This window comes from Manis pentadactyla, chromosome 4, assembly GCF_030020395.1.
Source record: "Manis pentadactyla isolate mManPen7 chromosome 4, mManPen7.hap1, whole genome shotgun sequence".
NCBI classification, from domain to species: Eukaryota; Metazoa; Chordata; class Mammalia; order Pholidota; family Manidae; genus Manis; species Manis pentadactyla.
In genome coordinates this window covers 76,568,904-76,587,082 of record NC_080022.1, presented here as the reverse complement: position 1 = coordinate 76,587,082, position 18,179 = coordinate 76,568,904, and the positions used below count along the sequence as shown (strand labels likewise).

Here is an 18,179-nt window from a genome sequence, read left to right as displayed (position 1 = left end):
GCCTAGCACATTCTAGGTGTTCAACAGTGTTGGCTTGAAGAAAGTGTGCAATATTGAAGGCTATTTTTTACATTATCCAGAGTTCAGTGCATAGTCATGATACTAGAAGATTTCTTGAGTTCAAGCATTGAGTTGGGTATATCACATACATCATACCACTAATCATCACAACACCCCTTAAGATGGGTGCCTGCTCAGCCCACCTGCCCATGTTACAGATGAGGAGACTGGCTCAAGGAGCTAAGTGATTTGCTCGTATACACCCACTCAGGCAGTGGCAGAAATGAGATGTAAACTCTGGATCGAATTCAGATGCTATGAGGCAGCCAGAGTTTTGGCTCTAGTTCTTACCTCCTGTATCTCCAGCTACCTGTCAGTGTCTCAATTTCAGGTGATAAGGCATCCTTCCCTGACTCCACACTTCTCCTCATATGACTATATATGGTATTATATCATTACTTTCTTGCTATCAAACCGTAGGTTATATCATAGAGACCTTGAGAATATCTACGACTTGCGATGCAAGTAGAATTTCAAGAGCAGAACGGTCTTTACCTTGATTAGAACTAGGACTGGTGATAAACTATGAAAGGAAATTTACAATTTAGAAAGGACAGAGGGGATCAAGGGAAGATGGCGGCATGAGTAGTTCAGAGGAAATCTCCTCCCCAAAATATATATATTTATGAAAATACAATAAATACAACTATTCCTAAAAGAGACATCAGTGGATGCAGTACAACAGCCAGGATACATCTACATCTGCGAGAACTCGGCATCACACAAAGTGGGTAAGATATAAGCCGCAGCCAGGCTGGACCCGAATGCTCCCCCACCCCAAAACCCGGCGGGAAGAAAGAAGTTGGAATGGGGAGGGAGGGAAAGCCCAGGACTGCTAAACAACCAGCTCTAGAAATCCACACGTGGAATGCAGACACAAGGTGCACGGGGTGCTGGATATTAGAGAAACGGAAAAGCAAAACCTGTGGGCAGGTCCCTGCAACTGGCGCCCCTGAGACAAAAGAAAAGCGAGTGCTTTCTGCAAGTCTTAAAGAGACAGGGACCCCATAGCTGGACGAAGTTGTCCCGGCAGCTGGGAATACCAGGGAAACTTAGGCACCCTAAATGGAGGCAGTGCAGCTTTGAAGCCCCTCACAGCATTAAGCATCCTGTCAGTCATTCCTCCAAGTGGTGCAGACCCCGACACACGGGCCCAGTAGCAGGAGAGTGGCAGCATGCACCGGGGACAGCAGCGCCGGAAGGAACTGAGAGCAGATCCATGCGCCACAGGAGAGGCTTATGCTAGCCCACAGCGGCGTGACCGAACAGCCTGGGCACGGCTCGCATGCACCGGCGGCAGTGAAGCCAGAATCCAGTAGAAGCCTGTGCAGAAGAGCCCCGCGTGCACCTGCAGCGGAGCCAGAGGGAGCAGGTGCGCTCCCAGCAGCCGACCAGAATCCCAGCCCAACACACAGCCGCCCGGGCCAGACCCAAAGGCCGCTGCTGCTACACAGCTGCCTGGCAGGGTCGCCGCTAGTATGGAGGAGTGCACCTGGAGGGCCTGCCACTCCCCGCAGGGCTCCACGCTGCTCTGACGGACACCCCGCCCAAAGCAGCTTAGGGGATTAACCCGGGGCTGCTCCAGGAGTGCAGGTAACCATCACAGGCAGAGGAGAAGGGCAAGCATCCAGCAAGCAGGAAAGGACTTTCTTCTCCCAGCTGACACACCCGCAACCTGCCTACAGCCACTGGTATCACCATGAAAAGGCAAAAAAATCTGGTCCAGTCCAAGATAGGTACACCTGAGAAAGGATCTGCAGAGGCAGACCTAACCAGTCTCCCTGAAAAAGAATTCAAAATAAAAATCATAAACATGCTGGTAGAGCTGCAGAGAAATATGCAAGAGCTAAGGGATGAAGTCTGGAGGGAGATTACAGATGTCCGGAAGGAGATCACAGAAGTGAAACAAACTCTGGAAGGATTTATAAGCAGAATGGATAAGATGCAAGAGGCCATTGATGGAATAGAAACCAGAGAACAGGAATGCATAGAAGCTGATGCAGAGAGAGATAAAAAAAAGAAAGGACAGAATCGGAGGTGGTTCCAGCATTAGGATACGAAACATTTTAGTATTTCCTGGGAAGGGCTAAAATATGGAGGTCTTTAATATAAACAGAGGCCAGAGAGTTTGTATTAACTCTCCCAAGGTCATACGTCAGGTAAATGGGTAATGAGGATTTGAATCACTTTGGATTCCAGGGCCTGTGTTGAAAATGCAGGTCAGGCCTGGACTGGGGTGGATCTCGAAAGGCAAGCTAAGGTGTACAGAGTGAAGTACAGAGTATTAAGAAGATAATGGAAAGGTTTTTGGGCAGAGGAGCAATAAGATAGGAACTATACTTTGGAAAACTAGTCTAGTAATAGAGAAGAGGAGAAAGCAACAAAAGAATGAGAGAATTGTGGGGCAACCAGTTAGTAGGCTGTGCCATTACAATAGTAATGTAATATATATGAGTAATGTAATGATATACAATAGTAATGTAAAGTAGTGCTTAGATGAGGTTTGCTCTCAGATACATTAAACGTGAAATGATGGACAAGTGGAAATGCTCAGAAGACAACAGGAAGTGAGAGACAGAAGAGAAGTGGTAACTAGAGGTAGAGATCTGGGAGTTGCTATAGGAAGTCTGCAGATATAGACCTGAAAGTAAACGAGCTCACTAAGAGCTGGGTAAGAACAAAGGAGGACAGAGGCTAGGATATAACTGGGAGGTCTGGCATATTTGGAGGGAAGGAGAAAGGCAGGGAAATGTGAAGAAACAGAAGGAATAGTCAGAGAGGTGCAGGTCAGAGTAACGACTTATATAAATAGGTTGTTAAAACAATTTAACAGCAGACACCAGAATTCTTACAGGATGGAAGTGTGTTGAGAAAACCTTTGATAAACTGCCAGGATGTAAAGGGTGAGAGCAAGGAGACACATGGTGGGAGGCCGCCAAGCAGGAAAGGAAGTTCAGCTGCCCCGCGCCTGAGAGTGGGTTGTGCAGGGGGGGAAAGCTGAGAGGGTGGCGGGAGGGACGGCAAGGCGGTGGTGTGGGCAGGCTGAAGGGCTTCCACAAATTCGGGTTTTAAAGTGGTTTGCATGGCTCTTGAGAGTGCTCTACTGTCTCTGCAAACCCTCAGTGAAGTCTCCAAAGGGCACCGAAGCCCAGCATGTGTATGTTGAGGGCAGTCAAAGAACAGGACAGACCCATCTTTCAGGTACCAGCAGGGACCAAACATGTGGAATAGTGAGGTGGTAGGTGGAAGTCGTTCCTCAGAAACAGGTTCAGAGCCAGCCGTCTGAAAACATAAACACACCAGAAATTTGTGAAACTTTGAAGAGGGTGCCGGACTTCCAAAGGGCATGGGATGGGGGTTGGGGGTGGTGGTGGTAGTAGCCAATTTCCTCTAAATCCTAAGAGATTTAGCCTCTAGCTGACCTCTGTGGTACAACCTTATGATGGAAGACATGCTATTAAGTAGTTATTCTTTCTGAATGAACTAAATATGTTGGTGGATTTTATAAGAGTGAACATGAGTGAGGAGAGCCCTCAGTGAATTGGTTTGACAATGTAGTGGGCTGGAGGGTGAATACAGATCTCCATGCAGCACTCCACCACCTCTGCAGATCAGCTGGGACAGGCAGGCTGCCCCGCTGAGAGTCATTCGTTTAAATTGTCTGCTAGAGAACATCTCTGAGACTTTTCTGGTCCCTCTGCTCGTGAGTAATTGTTTTCCAGAAAACTTTTTCCAACCCCCCAAATTTCCTCCTGAGCTACAAGGTTGGGATCTAACAGAGAAGCTTGCAGCAAAGCAGGGGGTTGGAGGCTGCAGGGAGCTGCTCTTGCTGTCTGTGCCCCAGTCACTTGGGGGGTTGTCAGGTTGGGGCAGGAGCTAGGGCACTGGGCAGATGGCAAAGAACGCCTGGAAAGCAGCAGATGAAGGACTTCACGAAGGCATTCTCCACATCTCTTCACTTTTACCGCAGACATTGATGAGACTTTTCCTCTTATTAAATTGTGTAAGTCACAGACCAGGGGTGTGTGTGTCTGCTCATGTACACATGCATCTCTGAACAATTTAGGAAACTTTGGCTGACCTTGGGAGAAACATGCAACAGTCAAATAAAATTTGTGAAAGCACCTAGCTTAAACCCTGTCATAAGGTTGATTTTTATCACACAATTCAATAAAAAGACATGATGGCTTTCTTCCAGTTATTTCATAACTCTCTCCCACCTTGCCCAAAGAAACAAAGAAAAGGGTGAAAACACTAGCTTTCTCGATTTTCTGCTTTTCTATAATCACTGGATATGCTGAAAGATGGTGTGAAATTTATGTGTTACTTGGCCTTATAGATACTGTATTTTTCATGTACAATTGCTAGTGAACATGAAAGAGTCAATGGTTATAAAAGTTGTTGCTGATAGTGTAACAGACTTTGTTTTTCACAGATGCCACAATGATGACTCCTGTCCCACATAATCTTACAGTTGTGACATTGACATTCCTCCCGTGGAAAGACGGGGCCTGTGTCCCCTCTCCCCTGCTCCTACAGTGGGCAAGGTTTACACTGTTTCAACCAATAATATAAAGTGGAAGTGGGGTCCTGAAAGGTGATGGAACATCCTTTCTGCCTGATGGAAGAGTGGCTTTGAAACCCTAAGCTATCGCACAAGATCTCTGACTGCCCTGGAGCTGTCATGCTGTGAAGAAGCCCAGCTGATGCCCCAGCCAACACCAGAACCTAATGCTGACCGTTTGACTCTAGCTCCCTGCCACGAGTCTCCCCAGCTGATGTCCTGGACACTGTAGAGCAGAAACAAGCTGTTTTTCTGTGCACTGTCTATATTCCTTACCCACTGACTCTGGGAGTGTAATAACATAGTTGTTTTACCCTTCTGAGTTTTGGGGTATGTTACATGGCAATATTAATTGAAACAGACATGAAGCCAGGAACCCTATCCAGCCCCTGAGTCCTTCTGAGATACTTTGTTAGAGAGTTAGAGCTCTTTGGAACACTATTTGAAAAACTTTGGACTAGCCAATCTTCAAAAACTCCAAATTCTGTTTCTAATAAACTTGGAATGTAATAGCTTCATCAAGAAAGAAAACTATTTTGCCCACTGTTATGGATTGAATTGTGTCCTCCAAAAGATGATGTCTTAATCTCCAGTACCTGTGTTTTTATCTGATTTGACTCTTTGCAAGTTATCAAGTTAAGATTTAGTCATTAGATTCATCTAAGGTTCATTAGGTTCAACAAATGGTGGGGAGAAAACTGGACAACTACATGCAAAAGAATGAAACTGGACTACTATCTTATATCATATACAAAAATTAATTTGAAATGGATTAATCACCTACATATAAGACCTGAAACCATAAAACTACAGAAAAATATAGGCAGTACACTATTGAACACTGGCCTTATTTTTTTTTTCTGAATGTCTTCCCAGGCAAGGGAAACAAAAGCAAAAATAAGTGGGACTACATCAAACTAAAAGGCTTCTGCACAGAGACAGAAGCTGTCAACAAAATGAAAAGGCAATATATATTGAATGGGAGAAGATATTCACAAATGATATATCCTGTAAGGTTAACATCCAAAATACACAAAACACTCATACAACTCAACACCAAAAAAACCCAAATAATCTGATTAAAGAATGGTTTGAGGACCTGAACAGATATTTTTCCAAAGAAGACAAACAGATGTCCAACAGGCACATGAAAAGATGTTCCACATCACTAATCATCAGGGAAATGCAAATCAAAACCACAGTGAGATTATCACCTCATATCAATTAGAATGGCTAATACCAAAAAGACAAGAATAACAGGTGCTGATGAGACTGTGGAGAAAAGGGAATCATTGTATACTGTTGGTGGGAATATAAATTGGTTCACACATTGTGGAAAACAGTATGAGAATTCTCAAAAAGTTGAAAATAGAAATACCGCATGACCTAGTAATTTCACTTCTGGGTGTTTACCCAAGGAAAATACAATCACTAATTTGAAAAGATACATGTGCCCCTATGTGTAATACACTGTTCACAATAGCCAAGATATGGAAACAACCTAAATGTCCATCAATAAATGAATGGATAAAGATGATGCAGTACATGTGTACAGTGGAATATTACTCAGCCATAAAAAAGAATGAATCTTGCCATTTGAGACAACATGCTAATTGAAATAAGTCAGATTGAGAAAGACAAATACCATATGATTTCACTTATATGTGGAATCTAAAAAAATACAGAGAACAAATGGGTGGTTGCCACAGGGATCGGGAAGACGGACAAAATTCCAATTATAAAAGAAATAAGTCACAAGGACGAAATGTACAGCATAAGGAATATAGCCAATAATGTTATAGTATCTTTGTGTGGTGACAGAACTACATTTACTGTGGTGAGCATTTTGTAATGTATATGACTTTCAAATCCCTATGCTGAGAAAAAAGATGAGGTTGTTAGGGTGGGCCCTAATCTAGTATGACTGTGTCCTTATAAAATGGAGAAGTTTTTGGTCTTTGGACAGAGAGATAGACACACATAAAGAGAACACCATAGGAAGTTGAAGGCAGCGATCAGACCCGGACTGCCAGTTTGCCTACAAACCACCAAAAGACAGGGGAGAGAGGCATGGAACAGATTCTCCCACACAGCCCTCAGAGGAACCGATCCCACTGACACTGTGATCTAAAACTGTGAGACTCTAAATTTGTTTAAGCCACCCAGTGTGTGGTAGTTAGGGCAACCCTAGAAAAATAATGCATTTCAGAACCAGTTTGAACACAGATGGTTGCCGCTCACAGCTCTAAGGCCCTCAGTCAGTAGGGTCAGTCCTCTTGATTGATTCAGCAATACTACTTCAGGGCTCATCTCCTATAAGTCACAATGGGAAACACTTCAGGAAAAAAAAAATAAGTCTTGGTTTCTACACTCACTGGACCTCCAACTGTGGAAGGAGAGATATGATGGGTCCTAAAATAAGCATGGTATAAGTGGTAAGTGCCCTACATAATGAGGCAGTTAGGGTGAAATTCTAAATTCTTAAAACTCTTAAAAAGTCTTAGTAGAATCAATAGATTTGGGTGGACAGAACTGAAAACAGAAGAGGCATTACTATGTGTAACTAACACTATGGGTCCCTGTCCAATCATAGTACATAAAGCATAACTCCTTTATTGTAAAGTTTATTTAAAGTATTTAGAGAATTCCAGATACATTTCTGTATAATTTTTTCCCTCTGTACACATTAGAAAAAATGTATGATTCAAAACGTTTAAAACAACCCAAAATGCAACTTCTTTCTTACAATTTTTTACTATGTAGGCAGTTCTATTGAGAATGTCATTATCAGCTTTTATCATAAGGTTTTGGAGTTTACTTTCAGGCATTTTTTGCTGCAAGTTCTTGGCCAGATTCATAATTAAAGACTCAATAGTCATTGAAAAACACTCAAAATCACTAGCAGTTTCTTTTTAATATATTTTTAAATAAAATTTTTTATTTATGTAAGCAGTTTCCGAGTGAGGGACAGCCATCTGGAAATAATCTTCCACCTGGTTTGCTGTACTTGAGCTTTGTATGTTTTAATTTGTTGTTGGTAGAATTTGAAGGGCAACAAATAGGCCTAAAATGAGAAAGTACAATGAACATCCTTGATCAGGAGACTCCCTGTTAAGTAAGCAAAAGCCTTATGTAATATAAATCAGGTATATAATCCCTCTGGCATTTTTCATATTTCCCATTTGACACAAATTCACTTTCTTTGAGAGGACTTAAATAAATTATGTGGCTAAATGTTTAGACTGAGTAGTTTTGATCTAAGCTGAATCTCTAGGCTTCAGTTTCATGAGCATGAACTCATTTAAACAGCTCCTCACTAAAGGAAAGGCTGTCGATACTCTAACATCCCATCTTTGTGGATGCATAGAACAACTAAATCCGTTAGCATGATGCTAGTGTTAAGGCTCAGAATGCGACTTCCAAGAAAGTCAAGAGACTTGTACAAAAGTCCAAGAGATTTGTACAAAAATCAGTTTTTTTCTACTTTCATATTGAGGAAGGGAGTGTAAGGACCCCACTGCACATAAAATTGGCTAAGACTTCCCTCTTCATGTACTTCCCACCCAAACGCAAATGCTTCACTTATATCTTACTAGACAACAATTCTGAATAACTGAACCTATTTATTTAATTTCAGAGTCTATCTCAATTCTGTGTAAATGAAAGGACTGGAAGATGGCACAGAAGAAGGTGGCAGTTGACCAAGTCTTTCTCTTCTGTGCAAACTGCCCTGGAATCATCAGATGTCTCTGACCTATTGCATTTCTCAGCTCTCGTCTCCACAGTTTCTTACAGCCCCTCTCAACAGACTCAGAATCCTCCTCATCTCAATAGTTCTTCTCCAAGGGACTATCAATTGAGTATCAGTAAATAACTGAGTCATAAATGACTATAGAGAAATAGGTAAAGTGACAGTTTAGCTTCAAAAGTTATCAATCACAGTTTTCTTACATGTAAGTGGTGCATAAAGTTTTCTTATGAAGGTGGTTTCTGTAAGCCTGGAGTGTATGTGGTTAACTAAGAGAGGCCTCTTAGTTCTGCAGAACCATTCTGATTCCGTTAAGTAATCACAATCATTACCACAAAAGTATTTACTGAAAGCTGGACTGGACAGTGATTGTACAATCTGATCTGGCAAATGCATAGAAATTGTACTCCAGATAACATATTAAGGCACTAATTACCCAAATGAAACTCCAGGGGCATGTTAGGTAGACACAGTACAGTGAATTAAGGAAGGAAATAATTAGTCACACTTGCAGAAACTAGCTAAACACAAAGTGAAAGAAGGCATGCAGCCTATTTCCTGCAGAGTACAGGGAGCTTCAGAAACAGAACAGGCAAAAACACAAGAGAAATGCTGAAGATAAACATGACTTCTACAAATGATTAAGAAAGGGACAAAGTCTCAATTTTAAATTACAAAAATGACTTTATTTAAGTTATTTTCTATTCCTATGTACTACTTAGTCAAATAACATTAAGACATCTTATCATAAACTTGCACTATAACAAATTAACGTTCAAGCATTTTCTCAACAGTCTTAGAGGTTTTGCCAGCATTTGACACAGTTTGAATACAGAAAAGACAGTGAGAGAAAACGGGGCAGAACAAAAACTGAGTGAGCACATAAGGCATTGAGTTTTCAACCATAGTAAAAATATTAAGAACAGAGGCAGCATCAGGTGGGAGATGGAATGGTATTAGCTGAAAGCAAACTTACCACTTTTAAAAACCCTGCATAAGAACTGTTATTTAACATGGCCAAGACATTAAGTTGTTCCAAGGTACATACCCCTTTTCAAAGTCCTTTGATTAAAAAAAAATTTCATTAGGGCAAGAGAAAACCCTCTTCTCTCTCACCAAAATGAATGCAAGGCTGTCGCTACCTTTTTCAGTGAATGGATTTGGGAAGGTGGAGCTAAGAGGGGGTGCCTTGTTCAGACGGCTCATACGAATTAGAAGCATGTCACTGAGGCCTAAACCTTAAAAGTCAATGGCAGGTCTTGTTGGGACTGTTCAGGTTTTCTTACAATGTGTCTGAGTAGACGAGAAAAGATGAGAACATCTTGCAGACCCCTTAAGTATCCCCTCACTAACAACTGCGCTGTTTTGTTAATTTGTTTTGCTAACTTAAGGTCAGTATGGAACCCTTGTCTGAGTTACTGAGATCCTGCCAAAAATGTGAACTGCCCAAATAGCATTAGCACATTGAAGATTAGCAGGAGAAAGTTAATTGACTCTTAGTCTTGAAACAAATGGAAATCATATTGAAATTCATCTTACCTATTCACTGCTAAGTACTGCTGACAGTTTTCATTAAGATGGATCATGAATGCTCATAGTTTAAGAAAATGTTACTACTGATCAGTTGTTTAGCATGAGATTCGAGAGTAAAATAAACCACTTAAAAGTTGAATTTTTTTTTTCTTACAGAATTAAGAAAACAACAGTAAAACTCCTCTTGGGGGAAATGGTAACAAGATACAAAGCTTTTGTCTTCTCTTCCTTAATATCAGAAATTGGAAGACATCGTATCTCAAGAACTTGGGCTTTCCTCATCCCAAGGGACCCAAGGAAGGTTCCAGTTTGCTTAAGCCTTTCTCTACAAAGATGGCTTTGAGAGGCAGTTAAGGAGGCCCCTCTCAATAAACACCAATTCTCATAGCAGGCATATTTCCCAAGGCTTTCTGAAAAAGTGCTTGCTGTGTAGGACGTCACAGCGGACCAACGAGAACACTTTACAGCTGTAAATAACAGAGTTCACTGCTTCAAGAATCTTTATATCAAAAGTTTTTGAAAACACTTGTGTTAAGAACAGAACAAAAACCTAACACACAACTAATTTTCAGAGGTGTGGTCTTCTTAGGTGCATTCCATTGGGATACATTTACCTGCTCTGTTTCAACCAGACTATCACCAGACAATTGTCTGTTCTACACTCAACCATTAAAACTGACCAAAAAGTGTACCCATTATGGGTTTTAAGCACGAGTGCTTTTATATTTACACAAGCAGTTTTGCATGAATACCATAGAGGTTGGAAAAAGACAGCTAGTTGTTCCTTTTTAGCAAGAGCACTTGTAAAATTTAGAAAGGGATTACGTAAATACCCCCTTCACACTGAGTTGATCTGTTAAAGGATTTCAGAAAAGTCAGCAGTTCATTTACCTGAGTTGAGTTTCCCATTTAAAGGCTAAATAGTAATTGAGTGCTTTTTACTTACAAACGTGAGCAAAAACCTACAATATTAAAAAGGGCCAGAGTCAGAAAATTCGGACTCAAGATGAAGTTTGAGACCGTAGAATTTTTACAAAATCTAATAGAAACATTTATGAATTTTCCTTCTTAGTTAAAACATAAAGTCATAGAACTATACTAATTTGCAGGTTGTGATTTAGAATTTAGGTTGGGGGTCAGCCTGAGAAATCAAGAAAGCAAATCAAATTCTTTTATAATTTTGAGCAAATTGTTATGAGAGATAAAAACGACATTAGTGACTTACTTCAGTTATGAACCTATATGAGATTGAGTGAACCCCAGATAAAGACTTCAGCATAAATATGATTTTTAACCTGAATAGTTCCTTACTGAAGCATGATACAGAAAAGGACTATAAATTTTATGCAGAAAAAAAGTGCACCCAGTGTTTTACTAGTAGTTATCTAAGCTTACCTTTCAACATGTGTTTTTGTCATGCTCAGCCATAGACAATCTTCCAAGTTTTTTGTTAATTTGTTTAAAACAGGGTTGTGTTTCTAAGTACAACACATCATTCATAATCAAGATCCTAACAATATTCTGGAATTGAATATGATCCTACAAGAAATACAGCCATGTTATTATTTTAAACATATCATTTCAATTTTAGGTCAAAACAAATCAGCTATACAAAATCATCATTCCAACACTTTAACATAGGGCAGAAACAGTGAAACCATTTGGTCTACATGATTCAATTACTACATAAATGAAAAGCATCTCTTTCCCAAAGCCTTCACCCCACAATGTATGACATTTACAACATGATTGAGGTACATACATCTGCTGAGTAGTTCTTGTATTTGTGTTCCATATATGATTCAAAGCAGCACTGAGCAAAGTCACCAGGATCAAGGAAGAAACTTTAAAAGCAGCATTTTGAAACCCCACATCATCTTCCTACTTTCTTTGATTGCTACGAGGCAGAACTTTCTTAGATCTGAAAACAGTGTGAGTTTGGTACGTAAAATAAAATTCCCATGATCAGTGGCACTAGTTGGTCCCAGGTTGAGGGCACAAAGAGTGTTTTCATTTTCCTGTTCTACACAGACTCATAGTCAGTGAAAAATTTTGCCGAAGACCCACGTTATGTCAGATGTTTTTTAGAACAAAGATAAATAAAAGCTCTGCTGTTCCCATGTAACATCCACTTAGCAATGTATTCACACTTTAAAAAAAGTAACAGAACTCTTTTAGATGAGATGCTTATTTTAAGCCAAAGAGAGCAGGTGAAGAGTTCCTGCGCTTGTATTTCCCAGCATTCACAGCAAGGGTAGGCTTGAGTGAGATCAATTCATATATCTACTTTTATATATGTCTATAAGTGGATTATTTTGTGTAACAGGCAGAGTTTGAATAGATTACCACTGCCACACTGCCTGGAGAAATCAATGGGCTTCACTGGAGTGTACCAGCTCTTTAGCAGAGTTTTTTCTCACTAGCTTTACTAGTGGATTTTTTTCCATCTGATGTACCCACATATCAAGATATCAAAGATGATTATATTAGCCAAAAAACAGGCTTCTAATTCTATGATTTTTAAATGTAATTACCTATTAATTAAAATAAATCTAGTATCTAGTTTTTGTTAAGGTTGTTCACCAATACTACATAGGAATATCGAGTTTAAAGGGTGGGATTCTCTGTATCTTGTTTTTAAACGATATTTTTTTAATGTTCGTAAAAATGCAAATCAGTTAAATTATAAATGACCAGTTCAAGCAAGCCAAATATGGAAGATTATTGTCTTCACTCACAAAATCCTTATCTAAGGATAACTTTAACTGTCAGATATATGAAACAACATGATTTAGGGTTCTGTGGAAGGTGAGGGAGAATAAAAATAATAGTCTGTGATGATGCACTTATGTGAATTCACACGACAGAGAAGAGTTTTCTGTAGAATGAAGGAGCTAGCCAATGGGGAATACAGCTGATATTAAAATAACCAGCACGGATTTCTTGGCACACATACAATGAAAACAAAAATAAGGACTGCATACAGGTATAAACAAGCTAAAAATGACCTTGGCAAAATGTCTTCACCTATTTAAAAAATACCCAAAAGCATGCAACATAAAGTTCCCTCCCCTTCACAAGAATGTAACTGAAAAGACAAAAAAAAACCCCACAAAAAAACAGACAGAACCATCTGTTTCTGTCAGTGGAAGACAATAATACATATATTAGGTTCAAAGACAAATAAAACTTTAAAATATTAATATTGAAAAAATACAATTAAATTTTTATTAAAAAATACACACTCCTTAATCTTTGTGTACATTTTGTTTTGTGTGGAAAAAAAAATAGGAAAGGCATTAAGACTACCTAATTATTTATATTGTATTTGGCAGAAGCATGTTTCAGTCAAATTTTAAACAAAAATAAGTTATTCTGTTTTCATTTGCTCCCGGACATCAGAAGGCAGAGTTTCAAACAGAGCGTCTTCTACAACTAAACCAGCCCGCTTCAGAGCCCGGCAGTCACCCAGTTCAGGAGGCAAGATTTCAAAGTGATTGCCTTTAACATCTAAGTAGGAAAGAAACAGTAAATTTCCAATTTTTGGTGAAAGTACTGATAGGTTGTTTTTCCCAATCTTCAGAGTTTTAAGTTTCTTGCAGAAGTAGAGTTCATCTGGAAGGCTTTCCACTTTGTTACAAGTGATGGAAAAATACTGTAAACTTTGTAGAACTCCAATTTCAGGTGGGATAAATCGAATGTCATTGTAGGATAAGTCCAAGTATCGGATTTTGTTGCACAGGAAGAGGTGGGAAGGCAGCACCTCTATTTTATTGTGACTGAAGGACAGACGCTCCAGGCTGGTGAGTTTCTTTATATGCTCTGGGATATAGGTGATGCTGTTGTGCCACAGTTTTAGCACTGTCAGCTTTCTCAGGTGCTGGAAGCTGACGATTTCTTCTATAGATTTCAGGTTATTTTCCTTGAGGTCCAATTCCTGGAGGCTAAGCAGGCTGAACACAGCGTGAGGAATGCGCTCCAGGTCGCAGTGGACTAGCTCCAGCTCCGTTAGATTGGTCATCTTCTTCAAATTGTTGAGCATCACCAGCTTGGTGCCATCGTTATGTATGCACATCTTCTGGAGGTGGCTGGAAACATCAGCCACTGCCTGAGGGATTTTGGAAACATTGCTTTTGATGGAGAGAATTTTAAGGCTTTTGAGATCCCGCAGAGACTCAAGGGTGATATTTTTGGAAATATCATGACTTAGAGAGCCAACCAGGTAGAGCTCTTCCAGATTCCGGAGTCCATACATCCAGGGGGGCAACTCCCTCATATCATCAAACTTGACACTCAAGACCTTCAGGTTTTCTTTCAGGAAAGACAGTGCTGCACAGTGGATCTTGACTGAGCACTGGTGTAGAGAGAGTTCTTGGAGATTGTCAAGCTGTGCAATGGTGGCTGGTATCATTACATTCTTAATGATTTCAAGTTTTAGAGATTGCAACTCTGTGATTTCAAAAACAGTATCTGGAAGGCCAGAGAGCATGATAAGAGGTAACTCCAGCCGGTTATGGGCATTTGTCTGCAGCTTCTGCCTCAGTTTGTCAGGAGTCCACTCGTTGTTTAAGTTCAGCTGCTTTAATTTGTTTTCACTCACTTCAGACAGGAACACTGCAAACCTCTTGGAATACAGAGGGTCATACTGATCTATCATATGAAGCATAAAAGCAAAGTCATTTTTCACGTCTGGGATATCATCAATTCCGGTCTCCTGCCGGACATACTCGAAAGAGTATTCCCTTAGAGAACGGTAGAACAGCCAGTACAAGGTATAAAGGCATGTCAGTCCGTAGATACTTACAAAGCACAGGTAACAAAAGGAGAGTTTTGAGAACAAGTGTGCCATGGTGTGATTACAAGAAAAGTTTTTATATCCAGTCATGTCCTGAATGTCAACATTACAGTCCACGGTAAACTGGACTTTGGAAACCAGGGCACTATTATAGGCAATGATGATCAGGAATTTTATAACCTTAAGTACAGTCTGGCGGACATACATAGCATATAGTATATCACCTTCTTCTACGTGCAGCCTGAACTTCTTCACCTTCTCAAATAAGGCCTTCGCTTGCTCCCCTTCCTTCTTATCCAGAGCCCCTGCAGCCGACTTGTCAACCACAAACTTCTCAGGAATTGACTTTAAGGACTGAGAGTTGGCCAGGCTGCCTTCTGGCCCAGACTGGATGGTGTTGGACCTGCTCATGTTGTTCTTCCTGTTGTCCTTTTCTTCTGAGTCCTCCCCAGACACTTCAGACAAAGCCCGTGTGGTCCAGGGAGAGTCAAAACACTTCCCCAGGATTGAAATGAAATGTTCTATTTTGGAGCTGGAGCCAGGGAATTTGAACCAAAAGTTGCTGCAGAGCATGAAGACCAAGGTATGGATAAGGACAAGGTAAGGGAAATACTTGGCGTACCAGTGGAGGGCTCGCTCATAGCACATCTGGTTTATGAAGCTGTACTGCTGAAGGTCCAGATCTGTCTTCAGTCCCTTCATTTCCACAGTGACAGGGTTAGCAGGAGACGGCTTCGGTGGAGGCAGCGGGGTGGTACTGGCAACTGCCTGCGAGACATTTGAAATGGCAGAGTGGTTCTGAGAAGGCGGAACTCTTTTCGGAAGGCAGATGATCTTGTCTTGCATGACCTGAAACACAGAAATAATATTTTCAAATTACATTATTCAAAGAGCTTTCATAATGTCGTTAGTGTGAAGAAAGCAGCAATAACATCCAATAAATGTCCATTTCCTTTGCCTGGAGAATACAACGTTCAAGTCCAGCACCAAGATTTTATTCTTAGCCCACATGTTGGAAAAAATGAAATATCTGACTTTGTTCAGCATGTCTAAGTTTTGACATAAACACAGTGGTTTTGTTAGGACACGGAATAATTCACTAAAGAAATATTTAAAGAACATTCATGTATGTTTAAAAATTTGCATATTTTCTCTTACTGGAGCCTGGGGGAAACTGGTCATTGGTCTGAGAAGCACATTCCCCTCAGATTCATCCTTAAACAGATGGCTCCCAAGATTATATTAGCTTGTGTATGAGAAATAAAAGGATCGGAAGGAGAAAATATGAAAGAAATCCCTGTCTTTCTCATTTCCCCTTTCATTTATACCCATATCCTGGACTACGTGCATAGATGAGTATGAATGGCTTTAATAGAATGGGAATTTACTAAGCTTCCATTAAAAACCATTTCATTTCTATGATAAAGAATACAGAAATGTGCAATAGTAAAATAATTATGTTTTAACTTGCTGGCTTTTCACACAAAATATTAATTGAGAAAAAGAAATTCTATCCCTTTATCAATACCTCAATTTGTTGAAAAGAATATTAAGCTCTAAGAATGTCCAGCAGTCTCATAAGATTGCCATTTGGTCAGAGAGATCGCACCCTTTATGAAGATTTGGTTGTATGAGGCGGAATATACTTTGTATCAATCGACTTGGAGGATCTGTCCCCAGGAAGACGTCCACATAAGTGGAACTCTTTGAACAATTAGCAAACAGTACAGAGGAAGAATAATAACTAAGGAATTGACACGTGGAATTAATAATGCAGGGAAAGTCTATTTGTACCTTAAAATGTCAAATGGCTGGAAATCCATAGCAGTCAGTGATTCTGCAATGGCAAAATATTTAGCGATTTTGCAATAGCAAAGCCCTTAATCTTTATCACAGAAGTAGAAACTGAATCCATTGCAAAGTTGACTGCTGACAGGGGAAGTGACCACAAACTGGTGACACGGGAGATAGAGCCCACCAAGCAGATGGAAAGGCTTGATGCTGGAGAAAAAAGTGCACCCAGCACTGAGTAGAGTGGCTGGTACACAGGAGGCCACCAGTACACATTTGCTGAGAAAGTGGAAGAGTCCAGAACTGACACCAGTGTTTCCAGTTCAGAGCTTCTTAGGTCTGGCTGTGGACCATCTCTCTCCTAGAGGTGAAATGAGGACGGTGATTATAGTGATGACAGCAGTGAACTTCTGTTGTGTTTAATACACAACTGACCCCATTCTAAAAATATCATAAGTATTGATTCTTTTCATTGTCACCTTAACCAGATGAGACAGATAATCTTATTCCCATTTCACAGATGAGAAGACCAAGGCACAGAAAGGTTAAGTGACTTTTTTGTATCATCTAGCCCAGGCCACCTGGGCCCAGAGCCTGTATTCTTATTTTATTTCACTGAATTTCCAGGGTTAAACCAAAAAGACCCCAAACTGACTTTATCCTAAATAACAAGTCACCTTATACAACTCATTCATGTTTTAGGGAAAAAGCTTACTTCTTCTCATATCCTATGCAGATGACAATGAAAGAATAGGTTAGGGGAAGAAGGAAGTTTCACTAGAAGATTTATAAAATGTCTGTCTTGGAAGATAAAGCAGGTGGCAACTACATACTATGTAAACCCAAAGAAGGTGGGGAAGAATAACAAATGTGGTTGCACTCAGAGGGTTCCATGGCTGCAGAGGTATGAGAAGTGAGCAGTGGTATGCAAACATTTTTATCACTTACTTATATCAGAGGAAAATCTTAGCATGCTCACTCAATATATGTATGTCTATTCATAATTATATCTATAAAGTACTGTCAATTTGTATGCCAAGCATTAGACAAGCTTAATTTCCCTTTATGTTTAAATACAGGTTATCATTTTTATCTCCTATCTCAATGGAGTGTCCTTCACATTTCTTTGGAGACAAGCACTCTACCTTGGAAACTCCTGGAATAGACAATAGTAGGAGAAGCCTAGACAAATGTCAGACCTCCTGGAAGGAATATAAAAGAGAAACAAGTAAGAAGTCCAGTGTTTGGGATCATGTTTTGGATGTTTTCCTATTTGTGATCTCATTTAATGCTCCAACAATCTGTGAAGTGGGCAGAGGGCGGGGCCAGTGACCAGCAGGGAAAAGGAGGGCTTGCCTGAGCACCTTCTACAGGAGGGACACCTTGCAGCTGGTATGTTAATATGGCATTGTCAGTGACTCCACGAAGAATCTGTGTGAAAGCAGGATCAGTTAGAAGGTAAAAATGCAGGCACCCCCACAAAGACCTAACTCCCTGCCAAGTAACCAGGCAGCCCCATTACTGCCCCCTGCCCAGCCCTTCCCCAGGCTTGCTCCTGCCATGGCAGCTTGGTGTATAGGGTCTCAGGTTATGCACTGCGCCAGGTGCCAGCTAACGGCAGTACGGGCTGAAATCCTTGTGCTTCCCTCTCCCAGATGAGCACCTTTGGGGCTATGATCACACAGTAG

General features: G+C 40.6%; 1 protein-coding gene across 2 annotated transcripts in view; it reads right to left on the bottom strand.

The window, feature by feature from the left end:
• Positions 1-7,231: 7,231 nt before the first annotated feature.
• The window catches only part of LRRC8C (leucine rich repeat containing 8 VRAC subunit C), an 83,328-nt gene continuing 72,380 nt past the window's right edge, over positions 7,232-18,179 (bottom strand). The window contains exon 4 of one of the 2 annotated variants that reach the window (XM_036918374.2): positions 7,232-15,549. In XM_036918374.2, coding sequence (XP_036774269.1) covers positions 13,276-15,549 — 2,274 coding nt within the window. In that variant the 3' untranslated portion in view covers positions 7,232-13,275. The remainder of the gene's footprint in view (positions 15,550-18,179) is intronic. The other variant, XM_036918375.2, reaches the window with a different exon arrangement.